Source organism: Triticum urartu, chromosome 7 (genome assembly GCF_003073215.2).
Source record: "Triticum urartu cultivar G1812 chromosome 7, Tu2.1, whole genome shotgun sequence".
Lineage (NCBI taxonomy): Eukaryota > Viridiplantae > Streptophyta > Magnoliopsida > Poales > Poaceae > Triticum > Triticum urartu.
Window position 1 is genome coordinate 714,361,139 of NC_053028.1, and position 19,998 is coordinate 714,381,136.

A 19,998-nucleotide genomic window follows, 5' to 3' on the forward strand; every position below is an offset into this window, starting at 1 on the left:
TGGGTGCCTGTCCCTCAACGTCATTCGGAACAGCTAGTCCACCGGGACCCTTTCTAAAGATTATGTGTAAATTATTGACCATAGCAAGTACGTGATCACCGGTACGCATGGCGGGCTTCTTCCGGTGATCTGCCTCGCCTTTGAAATGCTTGCCTTTCTTTCGACATTGATGGTTGGTCGGAAGAAATCGACGATGGCCCAGGTACACATTCTTCCCGCATTTATCCAGGTATATACTTTCAGTGTCATCTAAACAATGCGTGCATGCGTGGTATCCTTTGTTTGTCTGTCTTGAAAGGTTACTGAGTGCGGGCCAATCATTGATGGTCACGAACAGCAACGCCTTTAGGTTAAATTCCTCCTGTCTTTGCTCATCCCACGTACGTACACCGTTTCCATTCCACAACTGTAAAAGTTCTTCAACTAATGGCCTTAAGTACACATCAATGTCGTTGCCGGGTTGCTTAGGGCCTTGGATGAGAACTGGCATCATAATGAACTTCCACTTCATGCACATCCAAGGAGGAAGGTTATACAGACATAGAGTCACGGGCCAGGTGCTGTGATTGCTGCTCTGCTCCCCGAAAGGATTAATGCCATCCGCGCTTAAAGCAAACCATACATTCCTTGGGTCCTTTCCAAACTCATCCCAGTACTTTCTCTCGTTTTTTCTTCACTGCGACCCATCAGCGGGTGCTCTCAACTTCCCATCTTTCTTCTAGTTCTCATTGTGCCATCGCATCAACTTGGCATGCTCTTCGTTTCTGAACAGACGTTTCAACCGTGGTATTATAGGAGCATACCACATCACCTTCGCAGGAACCCTCTTCCTGGGGGGCTCGCCGTCAACATCACCAGGGTCATCTCGTCTGATCTTATACCGCAATGCACCGCATACCGGGCATGCGTTCAGATCCTTGTATGCACCGCGGTAGAGGATGCAGTCATTAGGGCATGCATGTATCTTCTCCACCTCCAATCCTAGAGGGCATACGACCTTTTTTGCTGCGTATGTACTGTCGGGCAATTCGTTATCCTTTGGAAACTTCTTCTTCAATATTTTCAGTAGCTTCTCAAATTATTTGTCAGCCACATCATTCTCTGCCTTCCACTGCAGCAATTCCAGTACGGTACAGAGCTTTGTGTTGCCATCTTCGCAATTGGGGTACAACCCTTTTTTGTGATCCTCTAACATGCGATCGAACTTCAGCTTCTCCTTTTGACTTTCGCATTGCGTCCTTGCATCGACAATGACCCGGCGGAGATCATCATCATCAGGAACATCGTCTGGTTCCTCTTGATCTTCAGCAGCTTCACCCGTTGCAGGATCATTGGGCACATTGTCTGGTTCCTCTTGATCTTCACCAGCTCCCCCCGTTGCAGCATCACCGTATTTAGGGGGCACATAGTTGTCATCGTACTCTTCTTCTTTGTCGTCTTCCATCATAACCCCTATTTCTCCGTGCCTCGTCCAAACATTATAGTGTGGCATGAAACCCTTGTAAAGCAGGTGGGAGTGAAGGATTTTCTGGTTAGAGTAAGACCTCGTATTCCCACATTCAGTGCATGGACAATACATAAAACCATTCTGCTTGTTTTCCTCAGCCACATCGAGAAACTCATGCACGCCCTTAATGTACTCGGAGGTGTGTCTGTCACTGTACATCCATTGCCGCTTCATCTGCGTGCATTATATATAATTAAGTGTCCAAATTAATAGAAGTTCATCATCACATTAAAAACAAAGTGCATACATAGTTCTCATCTAACAACATATAGCTCTCCAGAGCATCTAATTAATTAAACCATACATTGAAACTATGTAAAACATTTCAATGCAAAAAAAATGCGATCATAATCGCAACCAAGGTAACAATTGATCCAACGGCATAATGATACCAAGCCTCGGTATGAATGGCATATTTTCTAATCTTTCTAATCTTCAAGCGCATTGCATCCATCTTGATCTTGTGATCATCGACGACATCCGCAACATGCAACTCCAATATCATCTTCTCCTCCTCAATTTTTTTTTCCTTCAACAAATTGTTTTCTTCTTCAACTAAATTTAACCTCTCGACAATAGGGTCGGTTGGCATTTCCGATTCACATACATCCTACATAAATAAAATCTATGTCACGTTGGTCGGCATAATTTTCATAAACAATAAATGAACCAATAGTTATAAAGATAATATATATACCACATCCGAATCATAGACCGGACATGGGCCGACGGGGGCGGATACCAAAACCATCGCACTATATAAGATGCAATAATAAAAGTATGAAAATAATACAAGTATCTATGTAAACATACAAGTAAGAATATTTTTCCTTTCAGAAAGAAGATAAGAACAAGAGGCTCACCACGGTGGTGCCGGCGATGAGCTCGGCGTGGGTGATCGACGGCGGTGAAGACGGGGACGGGGCGTGACGGACCGCTAAATCTAGACAAATATTGAGGAAAATGGAGTTTGGAGGTCGAGCTTGGAGAGGAGAAAGCTTAAGTAGTGTGGCTCGGGCATTCCATCGAACACCTTGTGTGCATAGGAGGTGAGCTAGAGCACCACCAAGCTATCTCCCCCTCAGCCAGAAAAAAACAAAGCAGTGTGCTCTGCTCTTACGCGAGGGGGTATATATAGGCACCTCATTGGTCCCGGTTGATGGCATGAACCGGGACTAAAGGCTCCCCTTTAGTCCCGGTTCATGCCACCAACCGAGACCAATGGTGGTGGTCCAGGAGCGAGGCCCATTGGTCCCGGATCGTCCCACCAACCGGGACCAAAAGGTCCAGATGAACCGGGACCAATGGCCCACGTTGCCCGGCCGGTCCCCTGGGCTCATGAACCGGGTCCAATGCCTCCATTGGTCCCGGATCTGGACTGAACCGGGACTAATGGGCTGACCCGGCCTGGACCAAAGCCTTGTTTTCTACTAGTGATGAAGAAAAAAAAGGCAAATGGTTGGTGAAGATGAGAAGCTAAACAATGGAGAAAATGAATGACCAGGGGCGCCATTAATGGGATTGTGGCCGTTTTAATCTATTCTACAGTTTGTAACCATGAGTACTACTTAACTGTAATAATGCTAGCTAGCTGTTTTTAAACAGGCTGTTCAAGGTACCAAAATTGAAATAGTGAGTTGTGATGTAGCTTATCTGTTATGCTGATGCATCATTGTGTTTCAGTTGGTAATTCCACGTGGCTCTAATCCTAAAATACTATGGTGTTTTGTTTCACAAAATTCCACTGTCAGAACAGTGTTGCTGGACCACTCACGGGACATGAGATGACTTCTACTAGACTAAGTGTTAGGAGGAAGGATACCGGCATCGATGGCTAGGATGGCTGCGGAGAAGCGAGATTTGCCGGCGGTCGGAGAACTGAATGGTGGCAGCATTGACGAAATTTGACCAAAATTTGGCAAATCTAACCTAAATCTATCATTATTTTTTTGGCCAAGAGGGACTTTTCGCCCCAAGCCAAGATGACCGAAATCTGATTTTTTTTTCGACCGAAAAACAAATCTCTGCCAGCGCCTACATACAAATCCATCACTGGTTGAATGAGTTTTGCACATAACCAGTTGAGCAGCAAGTAATCCTCAGCATAACTAACGTCCTGATTTAGTGATGCCCGGTCAGAACAAAAACTAAGAGATTTCAAGGTGCACACATTTCAATCCGTACATGACAAACAACACTCAAGCCTCCAGTATAATGATATTAGGCAAAACAAAACAAAGCCACAAAATACGCGCCGGTGGCCAGCCCGTGGAGTCACGGTTTTCAAGGCGCACACGTTTCAACCTATACGTGACAGACAATGCTAAGGCTGGTTTTAATGGTAGCAGGGCCGTACCTTTAAAATCTAAGGCCCGGTGCAAAATCAAAATTAGGCCCTATATTTAAAATGTATAAATAAAAATATTCTGTACAAATTATTGCGAAGCTACATTTTTTTCAGAGAATTCACATTTTCATCTAAAAAATACATCTTGCCAAAAAGAAAACAATCATGAAATGTCAGAAAGAACAAAAATATTAGAGTAGAAACTAATTAGAAGTTAACGCAAAAAAAAAATAGAGGGGCGAGATGCTGCAGACCATGAACAGCAGCACCTGGGATCGGATCGTTCTAGTACTAAAAACCATGCAGTGAATGAGAAACACAAATACCGAGAGAGAAGGGGTTTCCGATGTTGTCCTGGATTTTAGGGCGAGTCATTTTCATTTATTTAGCTCTTAAAAGCCCATCAGTGCCTAATTCCTTGACCATTAGTAAAACTAATCTCGGATTTGGGGGCCCCTGGAATTTGTAGGCCGTGTGCAACCGCTCCAGTTGCACATGCCAAGATACGGGCCTAAATGATAGTATTATAGATAGTATGATGCATGTCAACTAAATAAAGAAAGATAGGATTATGTATCATATCATGATATTATAGTATAATAAATGTTATGCTACTATGTGTAATGCATGGCAATAAATAAAGTAGTACTCTTTTCATCTCATAATGTAAGGCGCTTTTTGACACTACACTAGTGTCAAAAAACGTCTTACATTATGGGACTGAGGGAGTACATGATACTAATATACTATGCATGAGGGAGGTTGTATTATACATTGGTATCATATGCATGATACTACTATATGATATTTTGCAGTACAATCAGTCTAAAGCATCCAGTATAATGACATTGGGCAAAACAAAACAAAGCCTCAGAGTTCGTGCCCTGCGTCGTGTGAATGAAGTGACGAGCAAATACTTGCAGTATTCAGGACGATGCCAAGAGTATTGAATGTCCACAAGCTGCTTACTTTACCGTTTCACCCTCTCTTTCTCCTTGTTGATTATAGGAAAAAAAATAGTTGTCTACAGGAGAAGGAAAAAAACGGCAAGTTGTTGGTGAAGACCGGGGAAGACAGCAGGAAACTCGACAAGGAAGACAAGGAATAAGCAGGGGCTCCGATTAATGGGATTTCAGCCTTTTTACTCTGCTCTATACTCTCTCCTTTCTGGTTTATAGGGTTTATCTCAAAAATTTAGTTTTTCCATTTTATAAGGCTCAATTTGGTTGTTCCCCGTCACATGTCAGACTTCAAGGTGCATTAAATCATTGCATGCAAGTATTAAGAGAAAAGTGACCAATACATGCACTTTATGCATGCATGCATTGCAATTAATGCATTCGTACATAATTTTTTGAGAAAAACAAGAGCATTAATTGGGTGTTTTTACAAACTACAAAAAATATTCCAATGCTCATCATCTATCTTGTTTGGTGAGATTTTTGAATTGAGCCTTATAAACGGAAAGGAGGGAGTAGTAAGTTGCAACTTGAAACCATGCTTGCCTAGGAGACTACTATTACTACTACTACTTGGTTAACTGTAATGATAGTATCTACGGTCAGGATATTCACATACCAAGATTGAAACAGTGAGATGTGATGCTAACATTAGAATACCCCAAATATGTAATCGTCTCAATTTATTCAAACAGTAGAGACTAATACATCGATTATTTATCCCAGCAGGGTGGGTGATTGAGTAGGACAAACAGAACAAACATTTTACACTGAAAGAAATCCGTTTGTAATGAATTAATTATTATAGCAAGAAAAGCTCAACTGACTGTTGAAGTAGTGTGAGAATATCAATGGCATGCACTAATCGCGTCCGTACTCTGCAAATCTGCATCGCCAGCTTTAACCGAGTGGAAATCTTTCTATATAAATTGGCGAAACTGGTAGCACCGTAGCAACAAGTTCAATCAGCACTCGATTAAGTGCAGCGCAAGTCACATCGGAAAGGCGATGAGCTCCGATTGATTCGAACAGTAGAACTAATCCATCCAATAAAAATCCCCACTAAAGAAGCGCGTGGGAATGAAGCACGGCGCCGGGGCCACTAAATTCCCCAATAGCAGAAGAACAAAAATGGGAATCTTGAGTGCGCCGGAGAAACTGGAGAGGGGCAGTGGGAAAGATACCTGTGGCGATGGCGAGGAGGGCCACAGTGAAGCGGCGGACGTCGCCGGTGGCCGCGTCGGCGGATGCCTTGCCCTTGCTCGGAATGGCGGCGGGCAGGGGAGCCACCGCAGCTCAGCGCTGAGAGCGGCGGCTGGGTGGGCGGCGTCCGCCTCCATCGAGCACAGATAAACTCTAGCAACTTATTTTTATTTATTTTTACAGTTAAAAACAACCCTTACTATGGAAAATCGTTGTGGTGCCCGTTTTGTAAAAAAAATCAAAAAATAACTTGTCAAGTTTCAAAGAATTTACATGAACACTCGTGTCTATACTGATATTTAATATTTTTTTCAAGAATACACGGCCAAATAATACATGATAGTAAAGTGACTCTGTAACTAATCAGAGCCCGAAATAACCGGATAATATATACGCATACGACTATACAGCCCAGAGATAATATAGGCATACTAAACAAGAATGCCACAACACAACCTAAGACACCTAAGCTCCATAGCAACATCATTAGGAGGAGGAGTGGCGTAAAGCGTCGTCCACTGCCAAGTCCGGACCGGACTAAGATCTTCACCATATACCTTAACACGGAGAGAAGAACCACAACTCATCCTCAAGACGCAGGTGAGTTGATTTCGTTTGGCAGCTCATTTGTGCCATCTCAGGCACCCTGGGCACCCAAAGCATGCAGCAACCTCCACACCCGGATCTGGGATGCACTCCTGTCAACGACAAGGAGCTAGCCCCAGTTACCCATCACTACACCCTTGTCGTCCACGCGGCCAAAGAGGCACCACAGTCCGCCACATCATCATGCACCAACCATGGTAGGAAGAGCAGAGGCACTCCATCCCCTAGCCCGGTATTAGCCACTGATGACCCACAAGTATAGGAAATCAATCGTAGTCCTTTTGATAAGTAAGATTGTCGAACCCAACGAGGAGCAGAAAGAAATGATAAGCGGTTTTTAACAAGGTATTATCTGCAAATATTGAAAGTAATGGTGATAAATAGTTTCGTAACATGGTAATTTATAGCAAGTAATAAGTAGCAATACTAACAGGAGTGCAAGAAGGTGGCTTAATGCTTTTTATAGCAAAGGACAAGGCGGAAAGTTCTTTTATATGAAACAAAGCGTTCTCAAGGACACGTGAGAATTACTGTCTACTCACGTTCATCATATTTGATTGATTCGTATTCGCTACTTTGATAATTTGATATGTGTGTGGACTTGTGTTGGGTGTTGTTCATACATGAACAAGCAACCCTCTTATAATTACCCCCTTCCGCAAGCGTACGCAACTAGGGGAGAAGAATTAAGATAAATCTAACAATAGCATGACACATATGGATCCAAATCAGCCTCTTACAAAATAACGCATAAACTAGGATTTAAGCTTCTGTCACTCTCGCAACCCATCATCTACTTATTACTTTTCAATGCCTTCCTTTATGCTCAAATATGATGAAGTGTCACGTAGTCGACGTTCACACGACATCACTAGAGGAAATATAACATGTCATCAAAATATCGAACAAATGTGAACTTCACATTATAGTGCACAAACTGTCAAAAGCTTTATTTTGTACGCAATGCTAATTAATCAGACTAAGATCATAATTCACGAAAAAAAATGCTGGTTCGTGGTGGTACCTGGTGCCAATATCTCCTGTCCTGGTCATCTGGCTAGTGGCAGCTAGTTGTATTCTGAATTTCTGATCCGCCTGCCTCTAGTAATATCGGGACAGCAGACTGTAGACCAGTGGATGGCGCCGTCGTCGTGGCGAGCTGCCGCCGCGGCAAAGGCAAACGCCCTAGCAGGCCACGCACGGCCGGCGGCAGCGGCAAACGCAGGTTGTCCAGAGGCAATCCTATACGCTTACATGTATGGGCTATTGGGCTTTGACCTTCTCTATTCCGTGTAGTTGGTTCAGTGGGTACATTTTTATATGGGCTAATGATGCAATTAGCAGACGCCATTAGTGTTGTACAGTATACATTCAGCTGAAAACGGTTGAGTGGGGCGAGCGATTGGCACCATCGGAAATAGTTTATTTAAAGACACGTGATGCACTTCATCACTAAATAAACAAAGCAATACGCTCAGAATATATTGATATTATAAACTCCATAACACTCCAACCTGTTGGTGGTTGGAAGCAGCTCTCGCAGGGCATTGTAGGTCTTCGCGTGACATAATAAGATCAAGATGAAAGTGTGGAAAGATAGCGGGATCAGATGCGATACTATCAGCTCGTTCACACTGAGAGATGGCACTGACAGCACAGAGAAAAGAAAGGAGGGATATGGTGTTGTCTCTCTAATAACGTGCTACATTGTACTCCCTCTGTATGTGATTTAAACGCTTTTATAAAAGTTTACAGAGGGAGTACAACCCAAACAAAGCTCGTGGTTAATAGTAGACGGACAGCTACGTGAACTAGGTTGACAACCTCAGTTCCCTACTTTTCCTCCAACTGAAACAAGTCTCAGGAAGTCAGGATAGCTGAGCGGACGCTCGCCTCCTGCAGTACTGGCCAATTGTCCGGCAGACAGCTTGATTTGACTCCCCCCCCCCCCCCCCCCCCCCCCCCCCCACCCACAATCCATATGCACTGCCACCACCACCGATTCGGCCATCCATCGGCTCTGGTTCGCTGTTGAATTCGTTGGGAGCGGTGCAGAGGAGAGGAGACCATGAATGATTTATGGGATGATCATTAGTGGACAAATCAAAGGGATAATCTAAGAACTATTCAGCAATATCAAGCCTAAACACAGGACAACATGAGTTTAAAAACCGCGCATCAGTAACCATGACCTCTAACAGCGACTATCGACTTGGAAGTCATAGACAAGTTGTTTCCATCACAAAAATGAAGTCGCTCAGCCAAATCATGCACCTACGAGAGAACACATGATGACTAGAGAGTTAAGAAAGTGTTGTTTCCATCACAAAAAAAAAACATGAAAATGCAAGCCCCAAGGCAAAATAAAAGAGCAGAAACATATAAACCTCGCGAACTTTTTGTCTAACAACATATGTTTGCCTAATGGTAAAAGACAGTGTATGCATACATTGAGACTGCCTGATCCATATATGACAGCAAGTGTTACCAGGCAATCTATATCTTGGTTGCTTTGGAGCATACACGTAGAATAGCTCTGAATTGTATGGCATATTTTCTTCCTAAGACAGCGATCCCAAACATTTCAGACATGTCAAGTGATTCTGGCGCTTTCCCATCAGGAAGCATCCAGTCAAAATGGTAGAGAAGGTTCGCAAATGTGATTCCCTGGTTGATGTGGCAAATGAAATCCCGGGGCACTGTTTCCGCCATGCCCCAAAGGGGGTGACTTCAAAGGATGTCCCATTGTAGTCAATTTTGGTGTTCTCAAATCTCTCGGGTATAAACTCTTCAGGAATTTTTCAATACTTTTGATCCCTACAAACTGCAAAAACATTAACAAGTACGGTGTTGCCTTTGATGACATCATAGCCCAGAATTGTACAATCCGCTCTGGCCGCACTGTGGACCAGAGGACAGGGCGGATGCAACCTAAGAGCCTCCTTAATGACCATCCACATGTATTGGAGTTCACCATGATCGTTGTTAGTAATGATAGCTCGATCTTGACCTAGCACCTCTTGGAGCTCTAGTTGTTCTTTGACCATGGCTTTAGGATGACGAAAAAGCTCCGACATAGACCACTCCAAAACTGTTCCTGAGGTCTCGGTGCCACCTCCAAACATGTCCTGAAAACGGTGGTTGTGGTATGTAATTAAAGATTATTATATGTATATTTAGTAGTAGCAAGCAATGAAAATTTATTGAAACATACTTTGTGCATGCATGAGAGGGAGATATGGAGGGGCTGCTAGAGGAGGAAGGAGGAGGAGGAGGCTTACCAAGGCCGGGGGATGCTGGCGACGACGGTGAGAGAGTGGGATATGGAGAGTGAGGAACGTACGGGACGGGGCGAATAAGGCTGACTTAAATGCAGCACGAGTTACAGCCCTACGCTACTGCTAATCGCATTAGCTGTAGCGCGGGTGCAAGCCCGGTGCTGTTGCAAAGTGGGGCGGGTAGCTGGCCCGGGCTGGCCACAGTAGCAGCGCGGGCCGTGGGCCAGCGCTACTACTAATGTGTTTAGCATTAGCATTGGCCCTTACCCGCGCTGCTGCTATGGCCACACCGTGGGGGCGTGGCGGGGCCCACATAGTAGTAGCGCCTGTTTAGCAGGCACGCGCTACTACTAAGCACCACATGCAGCGCGTGCACTAAGCAAGCGCAACTGTTAAATAACCGTAGTGCGGCGCATCAACCCCACGCTACTGTTAATCCTCTACCTATAGGGTATTTCTTAGTAGCGGGCGCACCACTTCTTCGACAACATTGCACCCATGACTAACTGGGTGTCTTCTTGTGCCCGCAACTCCACGATGATTTCCTCCCCATCAGTCACCCTGACTCGACATCGACCATGGCGTTCTTCGCACGGTTACCTCGACCACTGCTACACCAGCCTACGCTCTCGGTTACCTCTACAAACGGCACAAAGAACTACCGCCTAACTTGAGCAACCTCCTTAGTTTCCACTCCAGCAACGACTTACGCGATCCATCGACTGTATGCGTGGAGAGGGGGGGGGGAGTCCGTCAACTTACCTTCAGATTTTTATCCAGTCTCACCTTCAGCGTCGTTACCGTTGTGACTGCAGGGGGGATGTTGAGTATCGTAATTAGACTGAAGGATAGACTAGGAAGTATTCTAGTTTTTCTTGTACTTCAAGAATATCATATACTCCTATATATATGCCGACGAGGATCAAGCAATATCCGTCGATTCCACCAATCTCTCTATCCCATCTAACACTGATCAATCGATTACAAAAACAGCTAGTATTGGTTTTAATTATCGCAGTCAACTTAAGCAGTATCGTGTGCAAAATTCAAATTACATCTTAGAAGGTGTTTTCCTTGACCGTGTGCAAGTCCAAGTTACATCTTACACGGCTGGTTTCCTCCACCGTGTGCAAGTTTGAAGCATAGCAGACGTTTTTTTCCAACTTGTGGCCTTTTTTACGTTTGCATTGGGTATGTCTGCACTAGTGCACCGTCGGAATATTAGTTTATTTAAAAACACGTGATGCACTTCATCACTAAATAAACAAAGCAATATGCTCAGAATATATTGACATTATAAACTCCATAACACTCCAACCCGTTGTTGGTTGGAAGCAGCTCTCGGATGGCATTGTAGGTCTTCCCGTGACATGATAAGATCAAGATGAAGGTGTGGACAGATGGCGGGATAAGATGCGATACTATCAGCTCGTTCACACACAGCTTGTCCCACCCCCACAGCACAGAGAAAAGAAAGGAGGGATATGGTGTTGTCTCTTGAAAAATGTGCTACAATCCAAACAAAGCTCGTGGTTGCTTGGTCACTATAATAGATGACAGCTGCGCGAGCTAGGTCGCAGTGTTACGGAAAGCAGCCTCACTTCCCTACTTTTCCTACAACTGAAACAAGTCTCAGGGCAGAGAAGAGGAGAGGAGATGATGACGGATTCATGGGTTGATTATTAGTGGACAAGTCGAAGGGACAATCTCAGAAAGATCTGACAATATGCAGTGTAAGCATGAATAAAAATGAGTCTAAAACTCACGCATCAGCAACCATGACCTCCAACAGCGACTATCAACTTGGAGGTTATAGACAAGTTGTTTCCATCACAAAAACGAAGTCGCTCAGCCACATCATGATTCATGCATCTCCGTGCAACATGCGATCCAGACCTACAACAACAATTGATGAATGGAGAGGTAACGGAGAGATGTTTCTTTTTCGAAAATGGGGGACCAAGAGATGTTTCTATCACGAAAAACTTTAAAATACAAGCCTCATGGCTAAATAAAAAGATCAGAAACATATAAACCACGCAAACTTTTTGTCTAGAAGCATATGTTTCCTCATGATAAAAGACATGTGTATCCATACATCGAGACTGCCATGTGCATATATGACAGCATCTGTTGCCAGGCAATCTATATATTGGTTGATTTGGAGCATACATGTGGAATAGCTCTGAGTTGTAGGGCATATTTTCTTCCTAATACAGCGATCCCGAATCTTTCACACATGTCAATTGACTCTGCAGTCTTCCCATCAGGAAGCATCCAGTCAAAATGGTAGAGAAGGTTTGCCAGTGTGATTTCTATGGTTGATGCGGCGAAGGAAATCCCGGGGCACTGTCTCCGCCCTGCCCCAAAGGGGGTGAATTCAAAGGATGTCCCATTGTAATCAATTTTTTTGTTCTCAAACCTCTCAGGTATGAACTCTTCGGGATTCTCCCAATACTTTTGATCCCTACAAACTGCAAAAATATTAACAAGTACGCTGTTGCCTTTAATCACGTCATAGCCCATAATTGTACAATCCTCTCTGGCGGCACGGTGGACAAGAGGAGAGGGTGGATGCAACCTAAGAGACTCCTTAATGACCATCCGCATGTATTGGAGTTCACCAAGATCGCTGTTAGTAATGATAGCTCGGTCTTGACCTAGCACATCTCGGATCTCTAGCTGTGCTTTGGCCATGGCTTCAGGATGGCAAACGAGCTCCGACATAGCCCACTCCAAAACTGTTCCCGAGGTCTCGGTGCCACCTCCAAACATGTCCTGGAAACAGTGATTGTGGTATGTAATTAGAGATAGTAGTAGCAAGCCAGGAAAATTACTGAAACATATTTTGTCTACTTATACCCATCAATATATATAAGAATCTACAACTTGCCGCTTGGTTTTAGTTTGTTCCGGTTAGCATGACTAATGGAATGGACCAAGAAATAGTCGACGCTTCCATCTCTCATGGATCGTTCGTGATACACGACAAATTTTTATAATATTAACTATGAAAAAGAACACTTACAAACAAGACGCCACGGATGATCTCTGTGGTTAGAGGGAATTCCATCGTGTCCTCCTTCTGCAGCCTGAGCAGTACGTCCAGCAGGTCCTCATCGCTGCCTCCATGGCCAGCAGCTTGCACCGCCTGGCGCTCCTCGATGATGTCGGTGATGATTTTGTGGATTCGGCCACAGCTCCTACTAATCCGGCTCTCGCCGCTGCTGAGCCACCGCACTAGCCGCCACGACGGGAACAAGTCAACAAGATAGAAGCCGCCCAGCACCTCGAAAGCCTTGCCCAATTCATGGAGGTACTCCTCCTGCTGCTGCTGTGTGAATTTCCCGCCATAGACTGCCCGCGACACGACATGGTTTGTGAGCTTGGCTACCTTGTCGCTAAGATTGATGGTGGTGCCGGTCGAGGCTGCGGGGGTGATGCAGTGGAGAAGGTTGCCGACCTCCTCCGCCCGGATAGCCTCCATTCGCTTCACCTGTTGGGACTGGGAGCTGAGGAGCGCCACGTTGCAGACCTTACGCATCTTGCGCAAGTGATCGCCGTAGGGGGCGAAGAGGATGCCCTTTCCGCCGCAACCAAATATCTCCTGCGTGGGGCTGCATGGCCGGCTCGCGAACGCGAGGTCGTTGGTCTTCATCACCAGCGCCGCCGCCTCGGCGTCGGAGACCACCACGGTGGGCACCTCGCCCAGCCGTAGGAGCATCAGCGGCCCATGCCGACAAGACAGCTCCATTATGGTGCGGTGTGGGAGGACGCCAACCAAGTGGTGGAGGCTGCCGATGATGGGCAGAGACCATGGCCCAGGAGGCAACCTCTTCTTGGGCGTACTCCTATTGTGAAACCAGAGGGCCAGTAGCGTGGACGAGGCTATGAGACACAAGCTTAACCACAGTTGATTCATGGCAGAAGGCAGCTTATTCGTGTGTGATGGTGTATGTCGTGTCAGCTCTCTGCTTGTGCATATGTAGTTAGTTGTCGGGCTTCTAGATACAGACTCATGTGCTAATCGTGCTGATTTTTTTAGGGACCAAATCTTGCTGAATTGACAGGCTACCTAAAGCCTCGTATGAACAATGAAGTTGAGTATTGTCCAAATGGGTGCCGTTGAAGGGCCAACTACTCCATGTTTGCGCATAGTGAATCAACTAGTCATGTTTAATTGAAAATGGCTCAGAAAGAACAATAAAAAAACAGTTAGGCCGAACTAATGTTATCTGATATTTGTTAGGGCATTATTTATAGGACGACGATAACTGCCACACGTGTGGGCATTAAAGGGTCTGCCCACACATTTTGTGTGGTGTCTAAGAGGACCAGCCCACACACCTACGTGTGGGCAAAACAACTAGCGCCCACACGCCTCGGTTTTTTTTTGCGGTCCCTCTCACATGCCTACGTGTGGGCAAAATGCATAACACCCACACGACCTCTCTCAGCCATCTATCTCAAGGTCCCGCACGCCCCGCGTGACAGTCACCACGCATCCCCGCAGTTGCCATGGTCTGGACCCTCTTCAATGTCCGTTTAACTGCAGTTGCCATGTCGGACAACTACAGTTGCCATGGTTGCTCAACTGCAGTTGCCATCTCAGGTCAAGTGACAGATGCCATTTTGGACAACTGCAGCTGTTGCCATGTATGGTCTGGTTTACTATAGTTGCCATGATTTGAAAACTTTAGAGGTTGCCACCTACTAACACTAAGCAGTTGCCATGTATGGTCTGGTTTACTACAGTTGACATGATTTGAAAACCTTAGGAGTTGCCATCTACTAACACTAGGCAGTTGCCGTGTAGCGCTACAAAGAGACATGACAAAACAACATGTTCGGGTAAAAGAGAGAGTTGCCATCTGCTTACAAGCACACTGGGGCAGTTGCCGTGTACCCTGCAAAACACATGGCAATTGACATGTTCAGGTAAAAAAAAGAGAGAGTTGCCATCTGCTTACAAGCACACTAGGGCAGTTGCCATGTACACTGCAAAACACATGGCAACTGGCAGCTTGGGTGTGGGAGAGAAGACGGGCGTGTGGGCGAGATGGCAAATGCCCGCACACCAGCCCTTGTGCGTGAGTGAAAACTGGTGCTTACAAGCACACTGGGGCAGTTGCCGTGTACCCTGCAAAACACATGGCAATTGACATGTTCAGGTAAAAAAAAGAGAGAGTTGCCATCTGCTTACAAGCACACTAGGGCAGTTGCCATGTACACTGCAAAACACATGGCAACTGGCAGCTTGGGTGTGGGAGAGAAGACGGGCGTGTGGGCGAGATGGCAAATGCCCGCACACCAGCCCTTGTGCGTGAGTGAAAACTGGTGCTTACAAGCACACTAGGGCAGTTGCCATGTACACTGCAAAACACATGGCAACTGGCAGCTTGGGTGTGGGAGAGAAGACGGGCGTGTGGGCGAGATGGCAAATGCCCGCACACCAGCCCTTGTGCGTGAGTGAAAACTGGTGCTTACAAGCACACTGGGGCAGTTGCCGTGTACCCTGCAAAACACATGGCAATTGACATGTTCAGGTAAAAAAAAGAGAGAGTTGCCATCTGCTTACAAGCACACTAGGGCAGTTGCCATGTACACTGCAAAACACATGGCAACTGGCAGCTTGGGTGTGGGAGAGAAGACGGGCGTGTGGGCGAGATGGCAAATGCCCGCACACCAGCCCTTGTGCGTGAGTGAAAACTGGTGCTTACAAGCACACTGGGGCAGTTGCCGTGTACCCTGCAAAACACATGGCAATTGACATGTTCAGGTAAAAAAAAGAGAGAGTTGCCATCTGCTTACAAGCACACTAGGGCAGTTGCCATGTACACTGCAAAACACATGGCAACTGGCAGCTTGGGTGTGGGAGAGAAGACGGGCGTGTGGGCGAGATGGCAAATGCCCGCACACCAGCCCTTGTGCGTGAGTGAAAACTGGTGCTTACAAGCACACTGGGGCAGTTGCCGTGTACCCTGCAAAACACATGGCAATTGACATGTTCAGGTAAAAAAAAGAGAGAGTTGCCATCTGCTTACAAGCACACTAGGGCAGTTGCCATGTACACTGCAAAACACATGGCAACTGGCAGCTTGGGTGTGGGAGAGAAGACGGGCGTGTGGGCGAGATGGCAAATGCCCGCACACCAGCCCTTGTGCGTGAGTGAAAACTGGTGCTTACAAGCACACTGGGGCAGTTGCTGTGTACCCTGCAAAACACATGGCAATTGACATGTTCAGGTAAAAAAAAGAGAGAGTTGCCATCTGCTTACAAGCACACTAGGGCAGTTGCCATGTACACTGCAAAACACATGGCAACTGGCAGCTTGGGTGTGGGAGAGAAGACGGGCGTGTGGGCGAGATGGCAAATGCCCGCACACCAGCCCTTGTGCGTGAGTGAAAACTGGTGCTTACAAGCACACTGGGGCAGTTGCCGTGTACCCTGCAAAACACATGGCAATTGACATGTTCAGGTAAAAAAAAGAGAGAGTTGCCATCTGCTTACAAGCACACTAGGGCAGTTGCCATGTACACTGCAAAACACATGGCAACTGGCAGCTTGGGTGTGGGAGAGAAGACGGGCGTGTGGGCGAGATGGCAAATGCCCGCACACCAGCCCTTGTGCGTGAGTGAAAACTGGTGCTTACAAGCACACTGGGGCAGTTGCCGTGTACCCTGCAAAACACATGGCAATTGACATGTTCAGGTAAAAAAAAGAGAGAGTTGCCATCTGCTTACAAGCACACTAGGGCAGTTGCCATGTACACTGCAAAACACATGGCAACTGGCAGCTTGGGTGTGGGAGAGAAGACGGGCGTGTGGGCGAGATGGCAAATGCCCGCACACCAGCCCTTGTGCGTGAGTGAAAACTGGTGCTTACAAGCACACTGGGGCAGTTGCCGTGTACCCTGCAAAACACATGGCAATTGACATGTTCAGGTAAAAAAAAGAGAGAGTTGCCATCTGCTTACAAGCACACTAGGGCAGTTGCCATGTACACTGCAAAACACATGGCAACTGGCAGCTTGGGTGTGGGAGAGAAGACGGGCGTGTGGGCGAGATGGCAAATGCCCGCACACCAGCCCTTGTGCGTGAGTGAAAACTGGTGCTTACAAGCACACTGGGGCAGTTGCCGTGTACCCTGCAAAACACATGGCAATTGACATGTTCAGGTAAAAAAAAGAGAGAGTTGCCATCTGCTTACAAGCACACTAGGGCAGTTGCCATGTACACTGCAAAACACATGGCAACTGGCAGCTTGGGTGTGGGAGAGAAGACGGGCGTGTGGGCGAGATGGCAAATGCCCGCACACCAGCCCTTGTGCGTGAGTGAAAACTGGTGCTTACAAGCACACTGGGGCAGTTGCCGTGTACCCTGCAAAACACATGGCAATTGACATGTTCAGGTAAAAAAAAGAGAGAGTTGCCATCTGCTTACAAGCACACTAGGGCAGTTGCCGTGTACCCTGCAAAACACATGGCAATTGACATGTTCAGGTAAAAAAAAGAGAGAGTTGCCATCTGCTTACAAGCACACTAGGGCAGTTGCCATGTACACTGCAAAACACATGGCAACTGGCAGCTTGGGGGTGGGAGAGAAGACGGGCGTGTGGGCGAGATGGCAAATGCCCGCACACCAGCCCTTGTGCGTGAGTGAAAACTGGTGCTTACAAGCACACTGGGGCAGTTGCTGTGTACCCTGCAAAACACATGGCAATTGACATGTTCAGGTAAAAAAAAGAGAGAGTTGCCATCTGCTTACAAGCACACTAGGGCAGTTGCCATGTACACTGCAAAACACATGGCAACTGGCAGCTTGGGTGTGGGAGAGAAGACGGGCGTGTGGGCGAGATGGCAAATGCCCGCACACCAGCCCTTGTGCGTGAGTGAAAACTGGTGTGTGGGCGAACTGCTAAACACCCACACACCAGCCCCTCCGTGTGGTGAAACAAACGTGTGGGCGATCGGGTGAATGCCCACACACCAGCTCAGTCCTACGTGGCACCACAAACATGTCAAGATTCGTGCACCTACAAACGGACGCGGATCCACGCGTGTGAGCGAGATGCAAATGCCCACACGTGTGGGCGTTAGTATTTCCGTATTTATATCAGATTTGCTAATTCTCATCTAAAAAAAACTTTGCCTCGGCGTTCTGAATTGTTGTTCTCCCTCTGATCAAACACACAAGAAACATGAGTTGCATACACAAGCAGCAGTGCCCAACGGAATCCAGCTACTTGAGAGATCAATTTGTGAGTTCGGTTTGCGACACACTATGTCCTTTCATCGCTCTTAACTTCAAAACATGGATTCTGTTATTTGAATAAAAACCTCTTGCCTTTGTCGTAGTTGCAGTCAAATCATAAGCGCTTCCTTCGGCTCTTCATACTGCTACCGGTGTGCTCCATTATTCAGGGCGTCTCTAACTTCCACACCTGTGATCCGTATTTGAACTTTTCACCAACTGGGGCTCTCTATTCCCAACTCCATTCATTCAAACACAGCCACCTTCTCCCCTTTTCTTGGCCATCCTGCTTAGCTCGCCTGCTCTCCTCCAATGGGACAGGGTCACGCCTCAGGTTGCAAGCGGCGCGGGACATCCCGCTGGGCTGCCACGCCACCCCATAAAAAACACCCGCAAAGTGCCGCCGGACTGACCGCGCCGTCCGTAGCGGACTATAGCGGTCACACCGCTTTGTCCAGCGGGTTACCCGCGTTACCAGCGGGTCACCCATGAGCAGAGCATGGGGGCTCCCTCCTCACCGGCGCTGCCCAACACGTCCCTGCCGCGCATAGAGCCCTAGACCAAGCCGTCTCACCTGCCAATACACCCGCCTCCGACGAAGGCTGCTGCGACTGCGCTGCGGCGTACAACAGAACGAGTGGGGCTGGCGCGGCGGTGCATCTCTTGTTGCACGCCTATCGACTGAAGAAATCGACCTGGTCCGCCCCCAGGCGGAGCTCTGGATGGGCACGCACCCGGCCGCGCTATCCGACGTTCTCCCCGGCTGCTAGCCCATTGCCAGCTAGCTCACGCGTAACCTCGCCGCGCTCAGCCCCGCCGGTGCCGCGTGTTTGTGCCATCCGCGCGCCCTTTCATTTGCAGGTGCTATCGGTGGCCAAGCCGTTGTCGTTCTAGGTGCACCCGTACAGGGATGCGAACCACAAGCCCGTGATGGCCACACCCGTCGCCAAGTTCCAAGCGTTCTTCGGCTTCACTGGCATCGAGGTGTGTGCGTGTTCACCGCTCGAGCCTCCAACTGCCACAACGTATGATAATATGCTTAGCAATGTAGTGGCCACTGGCGGGTTACATGAGGTTTTTACGTAAAGGTTGATGTGGAGGTAGTTAATTGGATGAGGATTAGTGGCAGGGGCACTGTCCCGCACAAATTGTAGCGGCGGCAATGCTACACTTACGGATAGAAAAGCTGCGGATTCTCGCTACGGACTGGTGTGGGAACTAGTGGTTGGATATCACAGGGCCCACACCCTTAAATTCAGACGGGAGGTTTAATAGAGAGAGGACAACTATGCATGCAGATGTAATCCGTAACAACTCATCCGTAAGTGTAGGATTTTTATTGTAGCGGTCTGTGGCGGACAACTGTAAAACCCCTGCAATTCCTGCACTGTCCGCTTAGCCATGTAGCGGACACCCGCATCCTGCCCCGCTTGCACCCTGACTCGCGCCTCAAAAATGCTAGACCTATGAAGAGTATTACTCTCTGTGCACTTGTCTGCTGTATCACTCTCATCGTCTTTGACTCACAGCAATCCCAATTCTCCCGCATCCTTCTGCAAGATTTCAGGTCTCAACACCTAGAGTAAGTGAACGTTTCTTTTCCTTTCGGCTCTGTTTTTCTTGCGGAAGCAGTATCATGGCTACTTTTTTTCCGGCAAATTGTATACTTTTATTAGCTTAAAATGGAGCATCAAGAGGATACAAACATAATGAGCACACACCAGGCCTCTACATAGTTAGGATGCGCAAAACAAATATGAACCACACACGTAAAAACACGCCAGCAAATAGCGAAATCATATAAGATCAAAGCTATGCGTAGTTGAGAAAACAAAACCAAAGCAAT

At 47.0% G+C, this 19,998-nt stretch overlaps 1 protein-coding gene across 1 annotated transcript; it reads right to left on the reverse strand.

Annotated features, from left to right (window-relative positions):
- Positions 1-11,931: 11,931 nt before the first annotated feature.
- Positions 11,932-13,865, reverse strand: LOC125525258 (cytochrome P450 71AV8-like). The gene is made up of 2 exons (XM_048690259.1): positions 12,929-13,865; positions 11,932-12,678 (listed from the first exon to the last, which is right to left on the reverse strand). Exons 1-2 carry the CDS (start codon positions 13,820-13,822, stop codon positions 12,046-12,048), a joined length of 1,527 nt encoding a protein of 508 aa, XP_048546216.1. The 5' UTR covers positions 13,823-13,865; the 3' UTR covers positions 11,932-12,045.
- Between the last annotated feature and the right edge of the window lie 6,133 nt (positions 13,866-19,998).

Coding starts and splice junctions, on each gene's coding strand:
- LOC125525258 (XM_048690259.1), bottom strand. CDS start 13,822: ATGAATCAACTGTGGTTAAGCTTGTGTCTCATAGCCTCGTCCACGCTA. Junction 12,679..12,928: donor TCATCCGTGGCGTCTTGTTT/GTAAGTGTTCTT, acceptor CACTGTTTCCAG/GACATGTTTGGAGGTGGCAC.